Here is a 23,352-nt window from a genome sequence, read left to right as displayed (position 1 = left end):
GCGAGCAGGCCACTTCGCTGGGGCCGGCTTGGGTCGCTCCTGGGCCCTCCGCTGAAAGGGCAGGCGCGGTGGCCCGGCTTCCTTTGCTGATGGCCCCTGCAGCACCCCTCTTGGCCACATGGGGGCAGCAGCCCCACCAGGGGACCTCAGGCCTGAGGGAGGAGCTCAGCCCCATGCCCAGGGGGGCCCAGGTTGGGCTGCTGCTCCTCTCCGTCTTCTGGCCGCCTGTGGGCAGCAGCGTCCCCTGCGGCCAGCATCCCTGCTGCCGCCCAGGAGCGACCCAAGCCGGCCCCAGCGAAGTGGCCTGCTCGCTCTCCGGGGGGCGGGCCATGGGGTGCCATCCGCGCGCCCCCACCCAGGAAACCACCTGCCTCTCTTCGCTTTCGGGCCCCTCCCAGCTTGTGTGGCGGATGACCAACACTACAAGCCACAAACCTCCCACCAGCCCAGGAACGGAGCGTCAGTGGTGGGAGCAACAGGCGTCGCGCGTTGCGGAGCGCGTTTTGTTGCTGGCGCGCCCTGCTTCCTCGGGGTGGCCGGCGGGGCTTCTTTCGGGCGGAAGGGCCCCCCCCCCGGCGCACACCGGGTTCCCCAGCAGCTGCCTGGTGGGCAGCCAAAGTCCTTTCCAGCGTCCATTAAAAGGAGCCCGTTGTTGGCACTTGGGGTCCCCGCTCTGTCGCTTCCCGTGTGGATCACGGCAGGGGGGCATGCTGAAGGAGGCCAGCATCTTCCTGTTGGGGGGCCCCTCGGTGCCCCCCGTTCCCACTGCGGGAGGGGGCTGTCAGCAAGGGCTCTCTCTGGGTGCCTTGATTGGTGGCGCCGGGGGCTGCCAAGGGGGCTGGCTGTCGCTTTGCCTGCAGCCCAGCCAGCCGTCTCCATCTGCTTGGTGTCCGTGCTGGCGGGAGGCAGCCCCCCCCCCCGCCGCTCTGCCGCCTGGACCAGAGGCGCTCGCTTGCCCAGAGGAGGGGGCGAGTGGCAGACACGCGCCCGGCCCCCGCCTGCCCTCGCCACATCCTGCTGCTGCTGCCGGCACAGTAAGACCAGGGCCAGTGACGCAAAGAGCGCAGCAGTTGAGTCTAGTTATTACTCAGCACGGGGCGCTGGCGGGAGGCGCAGGCAGGCAGCAGCGTGAGAGAGCTGCTGCATGGATGAAAGGGCCTCCTGAGGGGCAGCAGAAGGACCAGAACGGTAATACTGGGCGGGGGGGGGCGGTCTGGCTGAGCGGCTGCCGGGCTCTGGCTCTGCCTGGGCCAGCTGGGTGTTGGGAGGGGGGGCAGCTGGCATATGCTGGGAATCCTGAGGAGTGCCTTATCCCCCCCCCCCGCCTAGTAATTGCAGGGGAGGAGCCCTTGGCTCCCTTCCTCCCTCCCCGGGGGCACCACGGCCGCCGGCGCTGGGCCATTCCCTTACCCAGGAGAAGCTCTCCGGCCAGCAGCCGGACCCAGCTGCAGCAGCCCGCGACCCCCAGATCTGGACGTGGGGCCAGGCTGGCTATTACCTAGAAAGCCCTTAAGGCTTTGGCCCAGGGGATTGAAGAGAGTGCCTCCTCCACCAGAAGCCCCCCTGCCGCCTGCTGAGATGAGCAGGGGAGGTCTGCTGGCGGTTGTTTGGAGCCGGGCCTTCTTCTCCAGAGCTTGCCCATCTCTGGCTACCTTTAAGAAAGCTCTTTCTTCAGGCTTTTAGTTTTTTTCAAAACTATACTGTTTTAATTGTTTCGGTGGGTTTTCTTTTAATGGTTTTAATTTGTTTTAATTTCTATGTAAACTGTCTGAAGATGTTTTGTATCAGGCAGTTTATAAATTCCATAAATACATAAAACGATGTCTGAGCCAGTTTGCCATTGTGCTGGAATGTAATCATTAGCCCCCTAAGCAAGACCTTTTAAAATCACACAGCTATGAAAGAGGAGAGGTGCCTGAAATGACAATGTCTGAATTGACCCCACGGTTTCAGGAGCGAGCTATGAAACTCGGTTGTCTGTGTCTGGGCGTTTTTCTTTTGTTTTGAAAGACAACGCATTAAACTTGCAGGGCGATTCATGATCCATCACATCCTTGTGGGCTTCAGCCCAAACCTTCCAAGAGCTCAGCTCTGTCACCTAGTCATACTTTGCCAAATCTTGCCCAAGTCTGCTCCATCATCAGAGGCAATGGCATTTTCCTTGAAATCCTTGCTTTGTGGGATTTTCTTGATGATGATACTTGCAGTGCCAGTAATCGTTTCTGTGCCAAGTAAATGAACTTTCTGTATATAAATATAGGTGAACTTAGCAGCAGCAGCAACAAAACATCAACCTTGTCATTTCAGATGCAAAAAGCCTTCTGAAAACGGTCTTTGGCTATTGTAGTTGGGGATGATGACGGCAGGGAAGGACCCAGTTTGAGAACCCTTGTTCTAAAGTACTATGGCTATTTATACAGTGCTCTTGGTTTACATAGATATAAAGAAAGAAATAAAATGGCTCCCTGTCCCCAAAGGGCTCACCATCCAACAAGAAACACAAGGCAGATACTAGCAACAGCCACTGGAGGGATGCTGTGCTGGGGGTGGATCGGGCCAGTTGCTCTCCCCCTGCTCAATCAAGAGGATCACCACTGTAAAAGGGGCCTCTTTGCTCAATTTGCAGGGGTCTACTAACTGTAATCAGTAATACTTTCAAGGAGGATCACAGCTGTTGCATTAAGTTGTTGTAGTAAAAAAAAGTCCTGCGGTAGATCCTGAAGAGCTGCCTAGTGGCAGAAGCATTTGTGGACTCCCGTCCATTTTGTCAGAAGTGCTCTGAGTTCCTGCTTTCATCCGCAACAGCTTCTGCAATGAGACAACTACAGTATGCAGTCATATTTTCAGTATGAATTAACAGTATAATTGTTATGTCAATTTCCGTCTCGTTTATTGGTTTGACTGCCAGTCATTACTTTACAGAAGCTCCGTGTCTGTATCTCACAGGTGTCAGAAATGAGCAGTTGCCCTGAAAACAAGGGGCCACTTGATGGTCTCACCCTCCAGTCACTGCACCATCAGATCTGGCACTGCGGGATCCGGTGACAGTGGCATCTCCTGCATGTCCTTGCGGAGAACATTCAATGCCTCTAAAATAACCGGGGCGGGGGGAGGGTAATGCATCTGAACGTGGGCCAAGGAAAACCCCTTGTAGTCCAAACATGGAGCAAATCTGCTTAAATGAGAAATTTAGTTTAGTACTAATAAAGGAATTTAGTTTAGTTAAATAAATAAATGAAGAATTCACACCCCTTGTCTGTGTCAGTCCTGGAGACTGTCAGGACTGCTGGTTGCATGAGCCCCTTGCTCAGCCTGCACACCTGTGGCGTTCGGGGAAGCAAACTGCTCACCAGCATCACGAGGTCTCCTTTCACTGAGGGACCAGTTCCTGTGGCTTTCATTGGCCCGCCAGCCTGGCTTCCAGTGAAATGGAGAGTGCAGGCAGGATCAGCTGTGGGTTTTTTTCCCCTTGGAGAGAGCTCGACTTCTCGCCCACACAGTATGCTTGACAGATATAATTGTCAGTCATCTGAATGCTGCTTGCACCTCACCTCTGTTTTCAAGCAGCTGGCCAACCTTTTAAAAAACAAAAGTTAATTTATTTTTAAAATAAACACAACATGTTTTTTTTGTGAATGTAAACGTTTTCTCAGTTGCTTAATGTTTAAAATCCATTTAAAAATCACTACAAAACTGCTTCAGGAATAAAGGCCAAGAAGATGGATTTGTGACGTCCCAAGTGCCTGCCAATTGGCACTGCACACAGCCTAAATGACAGGGCCTGTTCCCCCCGCAAGCTCTGGGGACAATACTGTGCACAGTGGACACATCCTGAGACTGAGCATAGCACCATTCTGTCCAGCACTCTGGCCAAAAAAGGAAGGCTCCTCCCACACAGCGAAGCACTACTCCGAGGGCCCATCCTGGGTCTCCAGACCAGCCCGCTAGCCTGGGACCATTTGGGTTCCAAACCTCCTTCCTGGCTCATGAAAGGGACTCCGCGATCCCGTGCTGGAGGGAGCACCCTTCCCCAGATAGTCATCTCCGGCAGCCAGGCCCAGCCACGGCACCCCCACAAGCAGAGTCCAGGCTACATCCCTGCCCTGTCTTGCAGGGAAGCAAGTCGGTCAGAACGTGGAGGAGGAGGAGGAGGAGGATGCAGGTCCCGGCTCTTCTGTGGCGGCTGCTGCTGCTTCAGCAGGGTGAGTCCTGTGTGGAGTGTCTGTCTCCAAATGCTGGCAGCGGAGTGGCCTGAGAGTGGGTCACCACACCACCTCCTTCCCTGGCAGTGTGCGGGGCTGCTCCTGTGCTGCAAACTCTCTCTCGGCTCATACAACTCCCCGATCCTGGCCGGCTTCTGGGCCCCACTGGAGGCCACGGATCATGGCTGCTTAGAGAGCAGGCCAGTCCGGAAGGGAGCTCTAGCGGAGGCTTGCGCCCTCCCTCCCGCCGGCCCGCCACCCTCCAGCTGAGGCCTGGGCTAGTGGAGCCCCAGCTCCTGCTAAGCCGGAGGAAGGACCACGTTCCACACAGCTGCCTGGAGGGGGGCCCAGAAGGCTTGGGAGGAGCCCCTGCCCTGCAGCAGCGGAGCCTCTTCCCAGCGCAGGGTCCCAGATCCGCTGCCCCAGGCCAGCAAGCTTGTGCTGCCCGCGGCGGCCGCAGTTCAGCTGCTGGGTTCAGCTGGTTGCTTGCAAGGAGTCATGGGTAGCCGGCCGGTGGACATTCCCTGGAGAGGAGTGGATGACGGGGCACCTGGTAGCTGGGAGGGGAGCAATTCCGTATTCTTGTTAAAAGGGAATGTGTGATTTCTTAACTTGCCATTTTGAAAAGCTTACATGGCAAGTGGGGTCAGGGGTGGGGTCAGCCTTGGGTCCCCAGGCAACAGCTCCCCATGGCTCTTGGCCACTGTAGCTGGAGATGGTGGGAAGTGTAGTCCAGCACCATCTGGGGACCTAAGGCTGAGAGAGCCCCCCGGCTTAGGGTTCCTCCAGTGAGGGGGTCTCTGCTGCATCGTCTCTCCTTTGGCAAAGGGCTCATGGGGGTGGGGTGGGGTCCTCATCCTCCACATCTTGTTCCGAGCCCCCCCCCCCATCCACCTCTATAGGACCTCATTGGTGGGAAGGGATTGGCAGCGTACTGGCCCCTATGTGGGGGACACACACCCCGGTGTGGGGCAAATGGCCTGGGGGAGTGGGTGTGATTTCAATCACCAGTGGGGGAAGGGTTAAGCCCCGGCCCGGAAGGGACGAGTAGGGGGCGCTGAGGGGGCACCCCACCCCACCCCACCCCCTTTCCATCAGCCTGACTCTTTCTCCTCCCCCCGCCCAGCCTCCGCTTGCTGGAATCTGACCTGTTTCGCCGACTACCTCCAGACACTGACTTGCCTGCGGCAGGAAAACGACCTGGGCGGCAGCAGCAGCGGGACTCGCTACAACCTCACGGCAAGCTGGTAGGGTCCGCGGCTTGGGCGCCCACCCCCCACCCCCGCCCCCCGCGCGCCTCTTCTGGGCTCAGATCCTGCCCTCCGCTGGCTGGTTGGCGGCGACCTCGAGGGCGTCTCGGGGAGGGAGCGAGGGAGGGCTGTTGCTGCTGCTGCCGCCCCACCGCTGGACTGGGTGGGGGGTGCGGCGGGGGCTCCCTTCCCACCTGGGAGGCTGCGGCCCGCCACTGTCCCAGGTGCCTAGAACAGGCGCCGGGGGCCCTGCTGCTACTGCTGCTGCTGCCCTCGGGGTCCGGGGCGGGACCACCGCCACTGCTTAGGATCCCGGGGCCTGGTTGCTGCTGCTGCCGCTGCCCCCGCCCCGCTTGCCTCGTCGGACTGGGGGTGGGGTGCGCGCAGGCGTCTGGCCCCTGCGCAGGGACTCCCCGGGAGGGCGGGGGTCGCCGCCACTGCCACCGCGGGCCTGACCCGTGGTGCGCGCGCCGAGCATCGCTGCTGCTGCCGCTGCCTGCTGGTGACGGGCTGCGGCGCTGAGACCCGGCTTGCGCGGTGTTCTTCTTGCTTGTGAAGGGACTGCGGGGCCAGAGGCCGCTGCTCCTTCCGCGCCGGGGCCGCCACCGCCACCGCCACCCGCAGGCAATACGACTGCTTCGCCGAGCAGAGCAGCTGCATCAGCATCAACGCCTTCCACGTGGAGGCGGCCCCCGCGGCGCTCGCGGGCGACCGGGAGCAGCCGCAGCCGCAGCCATCGCCGAGGTGCCGGTGGAGCTTCAGCTTCCGAGAACACAGTAAGTAGCAGCCGCGCAGGCTGGCCTGCCGGCGGCGAAGCAGGAAGGCCTGAACCCGGGGCCGGGCGGGGCGGGGGGCGCTCAGCCCCGCCCCGCCCCTCAGTGTCCCCCGCAGCATCGCCAGGTAGCCGGGCCCGCCCGGAGGGACTCCCGCTGCCTCCACACTCCTGAGCTCGCCTCCCTGGGAAGTGACAGGCAGCTGCTTCTGGGGTGTGTCCCTAGGTGGGGGGGGGGGGCGGGGGAGTGCGCAGCGAGCAAGGGGCTGGCGGGGGTGGGGGGGTTGCTGCGGCCCTACCTGCTTGCCCGTGGGGGGCGGCAGCAAGGCCCTTCAGCAGGAGGCGACCCAAGAGGCAACCCGAGGTCTCCTGCCGCTGGAAGGAGGCGGGCAGCAGCAGGCCCCACAGAGCGAGCGCGTGTGCGCGGAGTGGGAGCCGGGCCTGACTCTGCCCCTGCACCCCGCCGCCCCCCCAGTCAAGCCCCAGCCCCCTTTCAGCCTGAGGGCGGAAGCCTCCCTGGAGGGCTACAACATCTCCTGGAAGACTCCCTACCAGCAGCCCGGAAAGCCCAGCGACCTGGACGGCCAGCTGCATTACGAGCTGCGTTATCGGCAGAGGGGCCACCCCTGGCAGGTAAGGGGGCAGCCGGGGCAGGTGGGGGGAGCCCGGCGCTGGGTGCTCTTGCCAGAGGCCGGCCGGGGCAGGGCTTGAAAAGGCCTCCTGTCCCAGTGCGGGGGGGGGTCTCCCTCCCTCTCCCCGCCTCCACCAGGGCGATGCACACGCACAGCCCTTTCCCCCGGGTATGTCGCTGCCTCCCTGTGCCCCCTTGACACACACCGCAGACCCCTTCCCACCCCCACCTCCACGGAAGGAGATTGGCAGCCTGTGGGTCCCACTGCAGAGAGCCTCTCTCAGACCCATGCAAGGGGCGGGGGAGACCAAAGGCCACGAGTCCCTCCCGAGGAGGGGGCACGTTCAGGACTTGGGGGCAGCACTTCCCAGCGGCCTCCTCCTCGGCTGTCTCCTCCCTGCAGGGACAGAACCGGAAGCAGCTCCTGCAGGACACGCACCACTTGTGGCTGCTGCCCCAGGAGCTGGTGGAGGACACGGAGTACGAGCTGCAGGTGCGGGCAGGGCCAGGGGAGCAGTCCCTCTACAAGGGGGCCTGGAGCGAGTGGAGCGCCCCCCCAGCCGTCCTCAGGACCCTGCCGCCCAAGGGTAAGCCACGGTGGTCTCTCAGCCTGTCCGCAGGGATTCCCCGCATCCGCTCACTCTGGCCAGGGTCTGTGGTGGTGAGGAGCCTCTCCCAGGCTGGGTGGGCTCCGTGCCCCTCACCCGGCCCTTCCTCCCTCCCTCCCTCCCTCTGGCAGGGGATCTGGGGCCGGGGGTGTGCAGGCGTCCGGGAGCAGCAGCCAGCCCAGGACCCCTCGCAGACAGTGCTCAGCCAGCCCGCCAGAAGCCCTCAGGGCTGGCTGGCTCCCCGGCCCCCCTGCAGGAAAGCTCCCACAGGTCTGCCTGTGCTGCTGCCACCCCCCCCCCCAGGGGTCTTGGATGCTGCCCCTGATGGCCTGGCCTCCCTCCCTCCCTCCCCAGCTTCCAGAAGCAAAGCAGGAGCCCCGTGGCTGGTTGCCCCCTTCATTCTGCTCAGCCTGTTTGCTGTCCTCCTGGCCTACTGGGGCCGCCACCAGAGGTGAGCCTGACTGGGGGCCGTGGGGGGGGGAGTAGGCCCAGCTGCTGCTGCTGCTGCTGCTGCTGCTGGTCCAGATGGTGGGGCGGCCGCCTCCCGTGAAGCCTCTCGTGCCAGTCAGCCCAGGGCCGGCTGCTTAAGCCGGCTTCCACTGCAGCCAGAGGCACAGCCTTGGGGCGGGTTCAAGCCAGGCTGGGGCCTGTGCAGAAGAACAGCAACAGGAAGGGGGCGACGGGGGGGGGGAGTCTCAGAAGCCGGCCGGCCATACTCGCCCATACTAAGAGAGGAGGAGACGCAGGGCAGCTGCTGAGGACGAGGCCGGAGCGGGCCCTTTCTGTGTGCAAAGCAGGGGCTGTATTCCATGCGGAAGCTGCCTTGTGCTGAGTCAGGACTTTGGTCCACCTGGCCCAGTGTGGCCTACCCTGACTGGCAGCAGCTCTCGAAGCGCCTCCCCAGCTCTGCTGCTACCCCAGAACCTTGCAGCTAGAAATGGAGCCTGGCACCTTCAGCATGCGAAGGGAATCTGAGTTCTGCAGACGGCCTTCCGTCGATCAGTGAGGCGCCTCCCTGCGAAGGAGTCCTTCCTTTTCTCCACCCTGAATCTCCTGCCAGTCAGCTTCGTTGGAGGACTCCCTGCAATGAGGCAAATGCATCGGAGGGAAGGAGGAGAAGTGGCTTGGAGGCGGCTGCTCTATTCCCTTTGTTCAAGATTGCTGCCACCGTAGCTGCAGCCGGCAGAGGCCGAAAACCTCCCCACTCTGGAGCCCAAAGGAAATTGGTTGTCCTCCCCCCCCCCCAATTCTGTAGTAGTCTCCAAAATTTCTAGAACTGGCCCTGAATAAGCCCCCCAGGAGCTGCCCCTGCAGGGGTGTAGTGGGGGGGGATTGCGAGGCCAAAGCACCGGCTTCTCTGGCTGCTGGGGGGGCTGGCCGGGTTGGGGGGGCTGCTGCTGCAATTCTGGCTGGGCAACGCTTCACTGTGCCCCCCCCCGTGGCAGGAAAGGCACCCCCTCCCCCCGCCCAGGCTCCCTTCTAGTCCTGCCCCTTCCTGGGACTGAGCGGTGCTGAGAGCTCCCTGGGCGAGGGGCAGTTGCACCAGGAAGCAAGCCGAGATCAGCGGAACAGCCCCCCCCCCCAGCAGAGCCCCCACCTTGGGCAGGAAGGGGTGGTTGCTGGCCGAGGCGCACGGCTGGACGGGCCGGCCTCACGCCTGCTGCTCCCTGCTTTAGGTTGTGGAAGCTGGACCTTGTCATCCCCAGCCCGGCCCCCTTCTTCCAGCCCCTCTATCTGGTCTACAATGGAGACTTCAAGGTAGGAGCCTCTGTGGGCCGGTCGGAGGCAGACGCACCCTGGATGATGCTCAAGCGGAGGAGGAGGAGGAGGAGGAGGAGAGCTAGCTAGAGGCCCTTGGTGGCCCCTTAAACAGTGGCCTGTGTATGGTGGGGGCATCCTCGGCTGCAGGGGGGGTGCGGGGGGGCTGGTCTTCCTCTGCTGATGGACATGTGGCCCTCCGAGGGCGCTGGGGCCTGAGAGCCCTCAGGTGCTGCCCTGCAAGGCACTGGGTGGGGCGGCCCTTGGTGGTCCTGGCTAGGCTGGGAGCCCAGCGCTCCTCTTCAGCAAGGCCTCCCCCCTCCCTCCCCCTCCTCAACCCCCCACCCCAGTTCCCCTGCCTGTCAGTCCAGCCACGGCAGCCCCCCTGATCTCTCTGCCATTCTCTGCAGAAGTGGGTCGGCACCTCCTGCTCTGGAGCAGCGCTGGACGTTTTTCAGTGGGGCACCATCCTGCCGGAAGCGTGTGGCCCCCAGGGCCTCTCCCCAAGTCCTGCTCAGGAGCAGTGGCCTGGGGGCCCTTTGCCCCCCCTGGAGGCTGCCACGCCCGGGGAGGAGTCCTGCGGCCACCTCTCCATCGACACGGTCACCGTGGCAGGCGAAGATGGCTGCAGCTGTGGCACCGGCCCCTGCTGTGCTCTGGGGCAGCAGCAGCAGGAGGAGGAGGCAGCGGCTGAGCGGGATGCCTACCGTGGCATAGATCTGGAGGGCAGCCTCCTCGGTGGGGGCGGCGGCTGGCCCCTCGCGAGTGGGGTGCCGCAGAGCGGGTCCTGGGCCAGAGGAGAGCTCCCTGCTTTCCTGGGCAGAAACTTTGGGGATGGGGTGGAGCTCCGGGGCCTGCCCCCGGAGCCCTGGGGCTCGGGAGAGCCGCCCCTCCGCCGCTCCTCTCCGGGTGAGGAAAGGTCCCCCTACGGCAGCCTGCTGCTGCTGCTGCTCTCTCCGGGCTGGGATGCTGACGGTGACCCGGCCAAGGGCCTCGACCTGGACACCGTGGACAGCGGCTTTGCCGACTCCGAGTGTGGGAGCCCCGTGGACTGTGAGTTTGAGAGGAGGCCCCTCGAAAGTGGCTCTGAGCCCAGCACCACCCCCGGAGGGGGAGGGGGCCCGGCGGAGTTCCTGCCCAGCTACGTCAGGCAGTGGGTGTCCTGACACAGCGGGAGCCGAGCCCCCGGCCAGGGTGGCTGCACTCCCCCCCCCGCCCCGTTGCTTGCCGCTGCGTCTCTTCCCTGGCTCCCTGGGCCGGGGTGGTCCCTTCAGCTTGAAAGGGGCCGTGTGTTCATCAACTGCCCTGAAGTCCTTGAAGCCCTCTCGCTGAGAAGGTGGAAGCATCCAGCCGCCGGGACTGAGGCCATAGCTGAAGAAAGGCCCCCACCCGCACCTGCCCACCCGTGAGGGGAGATGGACTCGGGCACCAGCCTCGGAGCGGCCAGTGCTGGCCTCTGCTCTTGCCGCCCTGTGTGGCCACGGCTGGTCCCCCACCTGGATGCGCCTCTCTGGGCGCCCCCCTCCCTCTCCTCCTTGCTGCAGTCTTGGGCTTCTGTTTGTTGCAAGGCCCCATTCGAGGACCACGACGTCTGGAGTTCCCTCCCAAACAACCCAGGTTTCTCTTGTTGCCAATAAACCTTTCCCCCAATCCCAGGCTGCCCTGATGATTGGCCAGGCGAGCGTCTGCACCTCCAGGGCCCCCGAGGAGGGGAGGGGGCCTCGTGGCAGTAGCCCCTCAGGCCCGGTCAGCGGGGGGGGGACCTCTTTGGCCCGGCTGGGCCACGTGTGCTGCCACTGGAGGGGGGGGCTGGAGCTAGAGGCCCAGGAGTCCTTGGCACTCCCTTAGCTACTGCTGGTCTCCCCCTTCCTCTCGGAGGGCTGCCCCCCCCCGAAGTGCCACAGTGTTATCTGGTGGCCCACAACTGCACAGGCTGCTGCTGTGGCTGTAGCTGCCACCACGGAGCCTCCAGGAGGCAGCAACACACCGCCGGGAATGAAAGCCAGCCCTGCTGCTGCTGCTGCTGCCGCCACCGCCCTGGACTGCCTGCGTGTCCCTCCCCGGGGCTGCTCACCCTCCTCCTGGCTGTATCCTCTCCCCTGCTGCCGAGAGGCCCACAGGTAGGTCCCCCTCTTCCCCCTTCCTGAGTGGATGTGGGCCCATGACCCACTCCTGCTGGGCAGGCTGTTTCCAGCCTCCCAAGGGAGACCTGTCTTGCCTGGTGAGGAAAGAGGCCCCCCCTCAAGTGAGGGCCACTGGGGCAAAAAAGCTCCCACCACCACTGGCCCCCGGGGCTTCACAGGGAAGGAGACTGGGGGAGTCTGTGGGGCAGCCACATTCAGAGGACTCTGTACAATTATGGTCCCCATCGCTCAAAAAGGATATTGTCGAACGGCACCCAAGATGACCAGGCATCTAGACCTTCCTTACAATGTAAGGCTACAACATTTGAGGCTTTTTAGTTAAGGAAAAAGGTGACTAAGGGGAGACATGATGGAGGTCTATATAATTAAGCCCTCTCTTTCTCACCACTAGAACACAGGTCCCAGGGTAGGAACCTAGGAAGCTGCCAGATACTGAGTCAGACCCTTGGTCCATCTAGCTCAGGATTGTCTTCACAGACTGGCAGCGGATTCTCCCAGGTTGCAGGCAGGAATCTCTCTCTCAGCCCTGTCTTGGAGATGCTGCTGCCAGGGAGGGGACTTGGACCCTTCAAATGCTCTTCCCAGAGCGGCTCCATCCCCTGAGGGGAGGATCTTGCAGTGCTCACACATCAAGTCTCCCATTCATATGCAACCCAAGGTGGACCCTACTTAGCTAAGGGGACCAGTCACGCTTGCTGCCACCAGACCAGCTCTCAGCTTGTCTCTCCACCTTTGTTCATCTGGGGGGTGCAGAGGCACTCCTATCGGCCTGAGAATCTTAAAGGCAGTCTCTGCTGCTTATCAAAACCAGCGACAAAGTCAGGCCTGATAAGTGAGCTGAGCATGATCCGAAGAGGCCTCCTCCCCTCTGCCTGGTGAAGAATCTGCACTTTTTAAGCAGCGCAAGCTTCATGTGAACAGCTGCCCCAGAGCAACCCGGCAAGGAGGCTTCACCTGGCCCTCGAGCCCTGTGGCTGCACCTCCTTCACTGGGTAGGTACTGCTGCTTTCCTGCACTCATGGGAGGGACCCCCCCCCCAGCGTGGGCTGCTTTGGGTAGAGGGGTGAGGCAGGAAACCATCACAACCCTCCTCTTCATCGACACCCAGAAGTGGGGGTGGGGGGAGTTTGGCTTATATATACAGGGGAGGCCGCCGTATACGGAGTCAGACCCTTGGTCCATCTAGCTCAGTCTTGTCTACACTGACTGGCAGCAGCTCTCCAGTGGGGTTGCAGGCAGGCGTCTCTCGAAGCCCTACCTGGAGATGCCGCTGCCGCCGCCAGAGATTGAAGCGGGGACCATCTGCAGGCCAGGCGCCGGTGCTCTGCCTTAGCACTGAGCTGCAGAGCTTTGGAAGAAGAAGCATGTGCTGCAAATGGCATCTTCCAATGGGAATTGCTAATCAACTATAAGCCAAGCAGGATGTAGCTCCCTCCTGCTTGGATGCAGAGAAAGATGGGTTGGTTCAGACGGGGGACTGTGGTGGACTCGGGTCATGGGGGCCAGTCCATGGGGCCCCTGTGCTGTCACTGATGAGAGGCAGCAGCACCATCTGCCCCAGTGCCCATCACCACCACACTGTGCGTGGCCGTGGTGTTTCCCCCCAAGTGTCCTGCTGGACCTGCTAGCTGGACATGGCCGTGGGCCCGAGGCTGTGGTGCTTCCTGGCCCGTTGGCCTTTGTCTTCTCACCTCCGTGATGGCCCTGGATGAATCCTCCGCGGTTGCTTCTCGGTGATGCGCTGCCCTGCGCTCTCCCTGCTCTGCTGCTGCTGAGCAGTCCCCAGGTGCTCAGGCAGGGGACTCGCGTGGCAGAGTTTCCCCCTCTTTTGTGGGGTGGCGGCAGTGTTCTGAGCCCCATCTCGAAAACTGAGTTCCAAGTCTGCTTTCTTCATGGGGGTGGGGAGGAGGTCCCGACACGGTCCCTGAATCTGCCCAGGTCTCAGCCAGAGGAGATCTGAGACTCTCTGCACCCCGGGGGGGGGGGGGTCAGTGGGAAGCAGCCACACAGCAGGGGGCTGGGGGGCATCTGAACTCTGGGGCTCCAGGGCCTTGGCGTGCCATGCACTGAACCACCCTGGCCCCACATCATGGTGGAGGATGGGCCGTGGGATTCATCTTCCCCCCCCCACCAGGAAGTGCTTCTGACCTCCGTGGAGGGTGGCACCCAGGGGTGGGAGAGGAGCTGGCCAAGCAGGGGGAGGGGGCCCTCCGCCCCACCTTGTGGCTCTCTTTATTTCAGGTGTGTGGGCCATGGAGCAGAGCCGTGGGGCAGCCTGGCTGCTGCTGCTGCTGCTGCTGCTGCTGCTGCAGACACTCCTCCTGCCTTCCTCCCTGGCGGCGGAAAGGCAGCAAGCAGGTATGGGGGGAAGGGTGTCTGGAGGGGGGAGCAACAGAAAGGGGCAGGCAAGACCCCTGAGCCTCGCTGCACGGCCCACCAGACGCAAGGAGACGCGCTCCTTAGCCGTGCAAAGGAGGCCTCTCGTGTGCCGGCATCCCTTGGGCCGCCCTGCCCTGCCTCCTCGGCTGGAACACGCTGGACATTCAGCTGCCCTTGGCCAAACTTTAGCTGCCTCCTGAAGACGGCCCTCCCTAGGCCAAACCCGGAGGGAGCCCACCAACCCCAGTTCTCCAGGGACCCAAACCCACCCGAAACTGCCCCTCTCAGCACCCCGGCCTCAGCCTCAGCCTCAGCGAGCCAGGCTCGCCTCCTGCAGCCGGCAAGCCATTTGGCCCCAAGGTGCATCTGCTGTGCCCTGGAGGGGCCAAGCCTCCCGGCCTGAACCCCACCTGGGGCCTCTTTTTCTGCTGCCAGGGTCTCCTGGCACAGCGCGATGCCGGAACAGTTACGGTTCCCAGAAGCGCCGAGTGGACTGTGTGTGGCACCCTAACCAGGCCCTGGGAGACGGACCCTTCTACCTCAATTTCTCCGAGTAAGGCCAGCACGTGCAGACTGGGGGGGGGGAGAGAGATGGGGCGGGCCCCTTGCCGGGCAGAGGCCTGCTGCTGTGTGGCAGTGGGTCCTCTTGCAGTGAGTGCTTGTCTGCTGCCCAAGAGAGTTTTGCCATGGCCATGTTGGTCCCCTCCATGAACTTGTGCCCCCCAGCCCCAAGGCCCCCTCTTGGTACTGATCCGCCAGCCATCACGTCCCACAAAGGATGCTCAGCAGCAGCCTGACGGTGGCCCACCCAGGTGGGTGTCCAGATGTCCGGCCTTCCCTCCACCCCACCAGCATTACTGCCAGGCCTGGAGGCTGCCTGGAAATCATGCCCGCCCCTGCCGGAAAGCCCTCCCCTTGAATTCCACGTGCAGGGGGAGCTGAGAGTGGTGACCCTGCCTTCGTCCAGAAGCCCACTCTTCTTCTTGATAAGTCCTGCTCAAGTTCCTTGCAGGGCTGAGCCTGGGCACGGGGGAAGCCGCGGCCAGAGAAACCCTCACCCTTCCTCTTGGCTGTTGCAGCCTCCTCTCCACTGAAAGCAGCAGCCTCCTCTGCAAGCTCTCGGCCTCCTCGGAGATGCCCCCTGTGTCCAGCTGCTCCGTGACTGGGGAGGGGGAGTTCATGGAGAATGACCAATACCACGTCTCCCTGCATGATGCCTCCTTGGGGACAGAACCCCTGTACACCATCTTCTCCGACTATGAGCCCATGAAGCATAGTAAGTGCAGTGCCGCAGCACAAGGGGTGGTGTGTGTGTGTGTGTGTGTGTGTGTGTGGCTGCCAGCTGCCAGAGAATGGGAGGAGATCCTAACCCTTGAGAACTGGCCTTCTTGAAAGGTGGTGGTCTGAAGAACTGAGCCAGATGAGGAGGAGGAGAGACGATGATCTAGGGGGTCCCCAAAAAATAAAAATTAACAAATAATGGGGTCTGGGATAGCATTCACCCAAGATACCTTAAAGAACTCAAATGACAAATTGCTCGGGGCATGTGCCAGGCATCAGTGGGGACCCAACAGGATTTGCATTCCAGAACAGGGCCGGCTGTTTTTCAGTGTTCTTGGAAGATACCTCAGTTTGCAGAGCCCAGTTCTGCCAAACTGAGGCGGAGGAAGGGTGTGTGTGTGTGTGTGGTTATCCTGTACTGTATTGGTTTATTTCGGCCCAAGGCCAGCATAAGGTTATCCACTCTAGCTTTCCAAGGAGTTGGCACAGGGCTCCACCTTGTGACGCAGGAATTGGGCTGCCATCATGCCTCTCCAGGGATTATTCGGAGGGGGTCTGACTGCTCGTGCTCAGGGACTGGAGGGCTGCCGAAGTTCCCTCCTCAGTAACGGAGGAGGTGGGTCTGTGTTGCCACAAGGGCATCGGGGCTTAGACTGCACGCAAACTAGAGAACTGGGGCAGTGTTGCTGTTGTTCAATTCGCCTTCCTAGCAGTTTGTGTCATCTTCTGGAGAATCCCTGAGTCATGGGCTCCCCAAGGAGTCCTCCGTGTGTGAGAGAGCAGCAATCTCCTGGGTTCTTTCCAGATCACAACAGGCTGCAAGAGCCATAGTGTGACTTCACCTTGGCACGATGTCCCGAGACTGTAAATAAAGGGTGCTGCACAAAGCCACCAGCAGGGGGAGCAGTCTTTTCTAGCGTGTTCAAACCTCCTACAATGGGGAAAGACAGCTTTTTGCTTTCTTTTAAAAAACGATGCCGTAGAACTGTAACGCAAAGATAAAACCCCAAAGAAGGCATCGGAAATGTGGACAGCCCCTTGCTGACAGTGTAGGGACTGCAATGTCGAAACACAGGCGGCTTGGAAGCAGACTTAGCAGACACGTCGTGACCCTGCTTTAGGGCATGAGCTGGAAAGCGCCCTAGTCAAGCCTGATCAGAGTCCAAGTCAGACTACAGGGGCCAGTGGGGTTGGCTGGCGGCCGGCATCTTCTACTGGCAAACCAGTCCTGCTGTCCAGAGACCCTCTAGAGCTAGCCTAGGGAGACCACCACCCCGTCACCTCATGCTCCTCTCCTGCGGAGACCTGATCTCTGTGCGTGAACTCTCTAAGCTCCTCGGCGCTCTCTGCCCGCTCCTGCCTCCACGCCCGCCAGTATGAATCCATTCAAGACTAGCTGGAGTCTGGTGGTGTATCCAGCTGAGGGAGGGGCCCTTGAGGCACTCCCTTCGGGGGGCTCCCTGCAGCAGCCTCCTCTGCCTCTCCCCAGGGGCCGCGGGGGGGGGGGGTCCTCTCTGTCCCAGGCCCCTCCCTCCCTCCCATCCAGTCCTCTGCTGCCTGAGGGGCCAGCTCCCAAAGCCGGCCCACAGACAGCTGGCGCCCAAGGTGGGCAGTGCTTGTGTGGGCCATGCCGGTCCCAGCCGCAGCCCCCCTCAGCCCTCCTGCTCCTCCTTCCAGTTCAGAGCGACCCTCCCTTTGCCCTGGAGAGCAGCATGAGTGCCAGCAAGTGCCGGATTCAGTGGAAGAGGCCTGAGGCCTACGATGTTCTCCTGGAGACCGTCCTGCAATGGGAGCTGGCATTCAAGGCCGCCGATGCGCCCTGGGAGGTAGGCGAGGGCAGGGGCAGCAGTGGCGACGGCGGCTGCTTCCGAGGAGGGTGCTGGCGACCCCCCCCCCCAATTCCCTGTGTTCCCAACAAAGGAAGGGCAGGTCCCCGCCGCTGGCCTTTGGGAACTTCGCCTTGTGGCGCTGCATGGAGGTGCCCAGTGCCCTCAAGGCATGAAACAAGCCTGAGCAAGAGTGGGAGATCTCCTGAGGCCGGCAAAGTGGAGGGGTGACTACTACTCCCCATCTGATCTGCCCCATGGTGGTGGTGGCGGCGGCGGCGGCAACCAGGGTTCCCTGTAACAAGTGGGATGCCCAGGTGTCGTTGACTACAGTGCCCACCGAGAGCTGCAGCCAACCACACTGAGGAACTCTGCTGTTCCAGGGAGCACTGGTGGTAGCCCCTGAACTGACACGACTTGCCTTCCCTGGAAGAGGCCCGTGGGGGGGGGGGGCATGGCAGAGGCTCCTCCTTGTCCTGGAAGGGATGGGGGCTGCCTTCAGGACGGGGTGTGTGTGGCAGGCTCTTCACATCCTGCCCTTTGCCATCCACAAATACATTTCACCTGACGAGCTTCTTCCTTGACCTCCAACCCTCCACAGCAAGCCCAGAGCAAGATCTTGGACCACTCAGAGACGTGGGTGGAGCTAGAAGGGGCCGAGTTCAAGTCCAGAGTGAGCTACGTGGCCAGAATTCGCTGCAAGATATCCGATTCGGAGCGTCACTACAGAAGCGAGTGGAGCCCGTGGAGCCCAACCACCACCTGGACGGCTCCCCCGCCCGGTGAGATGCCAGAGCCGCCAAGCTCCTGGCCACACATGCCTCCACTGCTACTGAGGAGGAGGAGGAGCACCCGGTGGCCCTTGGACCCCCCCCCCCACGATGAGCCCCTGGGGCTGGGGCTTCCAGACCTCCTTCCTGAGGCACTTGGCAGGTGCTGGGAAGCTGCTGCTGCTGCTGCCGCCTTTGCCGCCCTTTAGCTGGGCCAAACCTGCGGAGCCTCCAGGGCAGCAGCACCTGCAGCCACAGCCCCCAGGCGCCTTGTTTGGGGGGCCAGGCAGCAGCTCCACTGACGAGGGGGTGGGGCTCATTCCCTCCCCAGGGGATCTGTGGCCGCTGCTGGGGGCTGTGCTGACCTCGCTGCCTCTCTGCCTGGGGGGAGCCCTTTTGCTTCTGCTCCTGGGACTCCGGTACTGCGCAAGGTACGTTGCGCTCCCATCCCTGGGGAGGGGGCCTGGCTGGGCGGCCCCTCCTTTCCATGGGAGGAGCACCCCAGACAGAGGAGCCTTCCTGCCAGTTGGCATCCAGTCTTTCCGAAGGCAGCCTGCAAGGGACCTCCCGGCTTGCCCTGGGCCAGGAAAGGGTCCCAGCCTGCCCTCTCTTGGCGCCAGACCACTGGCCTGTTCCCCCCACCCCACTCCAGAATCCTGGGCCAGGGCTCTGAGTGCCGGGCTGCTGGGTGTTTCCTGTGAGGGACACACAGCCTGCGTCCTGCCTGGGAGGCCGGTGGGGGTTGGGGGCTTTGCCCCTTTGGAGGTTGTGGGGCTCGGCTGTGGCCCCCTAACCCCCGCACGCCTGCCCTGATCTTCTCTGTCCACAGGACCCAGGGCTGCTGCTGCTGCGGGAAGACCCCCACTCCTGCCACATTCTTCCAGCCCCTTTATGCTGCACACCGTGGGGACTTCAAGGTAAGGGCAGTGGGGCGGGGTGAGCAGGCAGCAGTGGGGTGGCTCCCAGGCAGACCAGCTGGCATCACCCTCTGCAGCAGGAAAGGGGGCCACTTAGGCTGGGACAGGGGCAGGCAGCTCTTCCTCCCGGAGGGGCAGGAACTCCTGTTTGGACATTGCTGGTTTCTCCCCCCCTCCCGCTAGACCGGACTGTAGCCATCCTGGACAGCACCTCTCCCTACAGCCATGCGCCCTTCAGAACCGCTGGCCTGCCCCGCCCCGGGTCTCCACTGGCCATCTGCTGCCCTCTGGCCCATCTCCTCCTTCCCGTTCCGGAGCAAAGGAAAGGAAAGGCTTTAAAACTGGTGCCTGAGACCAGCCAAAGTGGACAAGCCGGGAGCAGCACTGGGTGGCGGGAGGTGTGGGTCAGGCGGAGCGTGCGGGTGTGCCAGCGTGAGCCTGAGGCTGCTTTCTCTCCTCTTGCTGCAGCACTGGATTGGTCTCGAGGGGGCCCCTGGACTGCAAAGGGGCAGCAACGCCAGCTCCAGCTTGGGCAATGGTGGGAGCCCCCCCGAGGAGCCCGTTTCCCAGCTCTCCTTCTTCAAGCAGCAGGCCCAAGGGGGGGTCCCACGCCCCCAGCCTGGTGCTCCCCACTGGTGGCATGAGGGTGGTCTGAGCCAGGGAGTGGCCCTCGAGCAGGAGCCGCGAATGCCGCACCGCTGCTCCCAGCATGAAGCCGGGGGGGCCTTGCTTGCCTCTCGCAGGAGAAGGTCTCTCCCCGCGCTGGGAGAGCTTTCTCCTCCGGATGCTCCTCCTGCTCCTGCTCCTGCTCCTGCTGCTCCTTGGCCAGGCTGGGCCTTCCTGGTCCCAGAACAGGAGCCCTGCGGAACCAGCAGCTTCCCTTTCCCCAGCAGCGACTATTGCACCTTCTTGGGACTCAGCAGCAGCAGCCACGGAGCTGCCACCACCACCTGTCCCTGAACGGGGGGGGGGGGGGGAAGCAGGGCTGCAAGCAGCTCAGCCCCCCCCACCCCCACCCCCACCCCCACCCCCAAGGGCAGCAGCACCTTCTGGCCCTCCCCCCGCCCATCCACATGCCTCAGGGTGACCCCAGCCCAAAGAGCGCCAGGGCAGTGGTGGCATTACGGACAGAGAGACAGAGGGGGCCGCTGGGCACTTCCTGCCTGCCTGGCTGCCTGCCCGCCCGCCCAGGGCTGTGACTGCTCTGGGGTGGCTGAGAAGGACTCTCCCCCCTGCCTTGGGAAGGGGACCCCCGAGAACCACCAAGGAAGGGGGGAGAGAGGGACTGAGCTGGGCCTGGTCCCCTGGCCGGCACGCTGCCCTGGCTGGCTTCTCTCCCCTCCAGCCAAGAAAGGAGGCGACCTGGGCTGGGAGCTCTTGTCCTCTGCTCCTCAAGAGGCCAGCCTGAGAGAACAACCCTTATGTGACATGTTGGCTGGTTTCTCCATATGGCATACTGCTGTGCGTGCCCTTGTCGAGGCAGAGGAGCCGTGTGGAAGCCAGAAATGAGACAAGTTGCCCAATGAAGCCACTTCTCCACGGCAGACCCTGGAGACTCTGCTCCCTGCCGTTCCAGCCTTGCCCCTCTCCCCACCCTCCTGCTTCCCAGGACCTTTCCTCCACCCCCACCCCGGCACTCAGTCCTGGCTGCCCTTGCCCCCCCCCGCCCCATCATCCCTCTGGCTCCCTGGAGAGCCCTTCTCCTCCAGCCTTTGGCCCGGCCCTCCCTTGTCCGGCATGCACCCCGTCCGTCCCTGGGTCCACCACAGAGCAGCCCTTGCCGCCCTTCCTCTGGCCTCCCCCGCTTCTGCCCATTTTCTGGGCCTCTCTGACTTGTATTTGACCAACAAGGCTTGGTCAGCTTCCTTGCTGGACAGCAGAGTGGCCGCTGAATCAGCCCTCAGAAAGCTGTAGGGATCTCCTGCCTGCTCGTCAGGGGGCGGAGGCGGAGGGCAAAGTGCTTGCTCTCCTCCTTGGAAAAGGGGCTTGGTGTTTGTGTGGATCTGCCCACCTCCCACCACACACCAGGCCGGAGGAGCGCCGTCTTGGTTCACCAGAGGAGCTGTGCACCTTCCTCCTCCAGAACTGGCAGCTGCATGGAAAAGCTGCCGCTGCTGCTGGGGACGCACTGCAAGCTGGTCCAGGTCACGTGGTGAGGCTCACACACAGCACCACCGCAGGATCTGGCCAGGCCCGCCTCCCTCCCAGACCTTCCTCTGCAGTTCAGAAGCGCCTGGATCAGACCAAAGAGGAAGATTCAGCCTGGCAGCTACACGCCCTCCGCGGCCTGAAGCACGGACTGGGGCTCACCACTCTCTCCACTGCCTTGGATGGCCGCCTCCTCTTGAAGCTGCTTGCCAGAGCCGGGCGGGCAGGGAAGCAGGCAAACTGGCCTGGATGGCGACTTAGCAGCCCCCCCCCCCGCCTCACCTGCCTTGTTTCTCCAACTGGCCCCCTGTTTAGCAGCAGCAGAAGCGGGATTGAGCCTTGGGGCTAGAACAGAGGATGCAGCCTTCTACCAAGTCAGACCCTGGGTCCATCTAGCTCAGTATTGTCTTCACAGACTGGCAGCGGCTTCTCCCAGGTTGCAGGCCGGAGTCTCTCTCTCAGCCCTGTCTTGGAGATGCTGCTGCCAGGGAGGGGACTGGGCACCTTCTGCCTGCAAGCAGGCAGTGCTATCTCCTGAGGGGAATATTTTGCAGTGCTCACACATGTAGTCTTCTATTCAGATGCAAACCAAGGTGGCCTCTGCTTAGCACAGGGGGCCATCCATGCTTGCTGCCACAAGATCAGCTCTGCACAAGGCTGCTCATCTCTTCAGCACAACAGCAAGCAAGGAGGGAAGGAAGTGGAGACATCATGGTAGACCTCAGCAACGTCAATGTGAATCAGCAGATCAGCATCAGTGCTGAAAGTGGGGAGGAGCTTCATGCCAGCCCTGACCGCATCCCCTTTTCAAGGGCTGATCGAGGGGAGTGGAAAAACCTCAGAAGGCAGCCTCCGGCTGCTACGCTCCCTTCTTCTGTGGGATTTCCTGAATGCTGCTCCGTAACGTGTCCCAAATTCAGGGGAGGAAATGGAGTCAGGCTCAGTCCTTGCCAACCTCTGCCTCCACAGCCCAGCCGATGCCACCAGAGGCATTGGACTTCTGGGCTGAAGTCTCGGGTCTCCACACACCCCTGGGGGGCGCAATTTAGTTTGTCCCAGGTGGTGTGGTCACCATGCCATGTGCTGGGCACCTGAGCATGACCTCTGCTTTAGAGACAGAAAGGGGAGAGAAAGAACTATGTGGGATGAGAATATGTTTGTTGAAATGTTTCTGCTACTGCATATTTGCATAAATATACCTGTTTTATATTCTTACATTCTTGTGAGTTCAGTTGCTGTTTGTGCCCTCAAGAATGCATGCGTTAAAAATACTGCGTGTGTCACCGGCTGTGTGTGTGTGTGTGTAGGGGGGTGATACTTAACATGCAGTGTGGGGGTGGCGTGGCACCAAAGGCCTTGAGGTCCAGTCTCCAAAATTACCCAGGTGCATCTCTGAACGCCACCTCTGTCAAATCCCCTCTCCTGCCCTTGCCCAGCCCCCCCACCCCCGGCAGCAGCCCTTTTAAGCAGCAAGCATGCTGTGCTTCTTGCTGGCTTGTTCAGGCAGAGCCTTCCCTTCCTCCCACGTGACACAGCTGCAGATGTGAGTCAGTTCCAATCTTCGCTTTGCTCCTGTGAGCGGAAACTCAGGCCAGTTCTTCTCAGCATTTCCAACAGATACACTTTCAAATCAGGCACAGAGATCTAAGCTCTTTGGAAAGTACAGCCCAGGATATCTGATGCGGCAGATACCCAGGGCACTAAGCCCAGGCACCAGGAAACCAAGCAGGTCTGAGGACTGCTGTACGCTGTGTACCAGCCGCAGCTGACACCTGTGTGCTATGGCAGAAGCTGGGAGTACAGACCCTTCCAAGGCCCCCCACCCCACAAGGCCTGAGGGCTAGGGGCTGAGACACTAGGCCTGAGGGCTAGGGGCTGAGACACTAGGCCTGGGCACTTTCCGGATGACACTCTGTTCAGCAGTAAAATGCATTTTGAAAATGTAAATAGCGTGTGCAACCCGCCCACAACGGGAAAATACAGTAGTAGTGGTGGTGGTTTTGCAAAGCACATGCAAAATGCAAGGGTAAAATCCAAAAGTAGGCATTGGCAACGTGAACAGCGGCTTGCTATCAGTGTAGGGCCTGCGGTGTCGAAACACAGGCAGGGAGTACGAGGCACACTCAAGGGGCAGCCGTGGCACTGTGGCCGTGTGTCATCTGGAAAGCGCCCAGGAGAGGCCCCGGCCGGACACAGCAGCGCCGGGAGTGGCTGCGGGCTGCGCTTCTATGCAGCACTGGAGGAGCCCAGATGCAACGGAAGAAGACTCCAAGGCCACACGGGGCCAGCCAGAGAGGGAGCCGGGCCCGCTGCCAGCTGGTGCTCGGCTAGGCACCCTCCCCCAGCCTGGCCCACCTCACAGGGCTGGTGCTGCTGCTGCTGCTGCGCTCCTTGGAGGAGGCGGCGGCGGCAGGGCGGCAAGAGAGCCACTGAGCGGCGCGCCCTCCCTCGCGGGGTGGGGGTCACACCCGCCATCACCCGAGCAGCGGCTCTCACGACAGCCCGGTCGGGTAGGCGCGCACGAGATCGCCCCCGGCTGAGCCCGCCTCGGTCGGCAGCAGCACCCGGAAGGGCGTCCCAGCTCGGCCCTCGCAGATCGCCGGCGACGGGCGCCCCCTAGACGCGGACGGGGGAAGAGCTCGCCCACGTCAGGAGGGCCGCGTCTA

At 62.2% G+C, this 23,352-nt stretch overlaps 2 protein-coding genes across 9 annotated transcripts; both read left to right on the top strand.

The window, feature by feature from the left end:
• Nucleotides 1-1,069: 1,069 nt before the first annotated feature.
• IL21R (interleukin 21 receptor) lies at nucleotides 1,070-10,871 on the top strand. Of its 2 annotated transcripts, none has more exons than XM_053276704.1 (9): nucleotides 1,070-2,846; nucleotides 4,115-4,202; nucleotides 5,329-5,449; nucleotides 6,011-6,228; nucleotides 6,700-6,857; nucleotides 7,259-7,442; nucleotides 7,818-7,914; nucleotides 9,140-9,221; nucleotides 9,632-10,871. In XM_053276704.1, exons 1-9 carry the CDS (start codon nucleotides 2,814-2,816, stop codon nucleotides 10,385-10,387), a joined length of 1,737 nt encoding a protein of 578 aa, XP_053132679.1. In that variant the 5' UTR covers nucleotides 1,070-2,813; the 3' UTR covers nucleotides 10,388-10,871. The 2 variants fall into 2 exon arrangements, with proteins under 2 accessions (XP_053132679.1, XP_053132681.1); XM_053276706.1 differs by having other exon boundaries at nucleotides 1,080-1,188.
• A 138-nt stretch (nucleotides 10,872-11,009) lies between these two features.
• LOC128336691 (interleukin-9 receptor-like) lies at nucleotides 11,010-21,901 on the top strand. Of its 7 annotated transcripts, none has more exons than XM_053276709.1 (9): nucleotides 11,010-12,357; nucleotides 13,607-13,723; nucleotides 14,180-14,297; nucleotides 14,824-15,020; nucleotides 16,703-16,851; nucleotides 17,453-17,633; nucleotides 17,953-18,052; nucleotides 18,451-18,538; nucleotides 20,622-21,901. In XM_053276709.1, the coding sequence occupies exons 2-9, from the start codon at nucleotides 13,618-13,620 to the stop codon at nucleotides 21,033-21,035; spliced, it is 1,353 nt and encodes a 450-aa protein (XP_053132684.1). In that variant the 5' UTR covers nucleotides 11,010-12,357; nucleotides 13,607-13,617; the 3' UTR covers nucleotides 21,036-21,901. The 7 variants fall into 7 exon arrangements, with proteins under 7 accessions (XP_053132684.1, XP_053132682.1, XP_053132687.1 ...); XM_053276707.1 differs by having other exon boundaries at nucleotides 19,007-20,762; XM_053276712.1 differs by lacking the exon at nucleotides 20,622-21,901 and adding an exon at nucleotides 18,722-18,847.
• Nucleotides 21,902-23,352: the final 1,451 nt, after the last annotated feature.

Source organism: Hemicordylus capensis, chromosome 13 (assembly GCF_027244095.1).
Source record: "Hemicordylus capensis ecotype Gifberg chromosome 13, rHemCap1.1.pri, whole genome shotgun sequence".
Lineage (NCBI taxonomy): Eukaryota > Metazoa > Chordata > Lepidosauria > Squamata > Cordylidae > Hemicordylus > Hemicordylus capensis.
The sequence above is the reverse complement of the archived record's forward strand: the minus strand, read 5'-3'. Positions and strand labels throughout refer to the sequence as shown.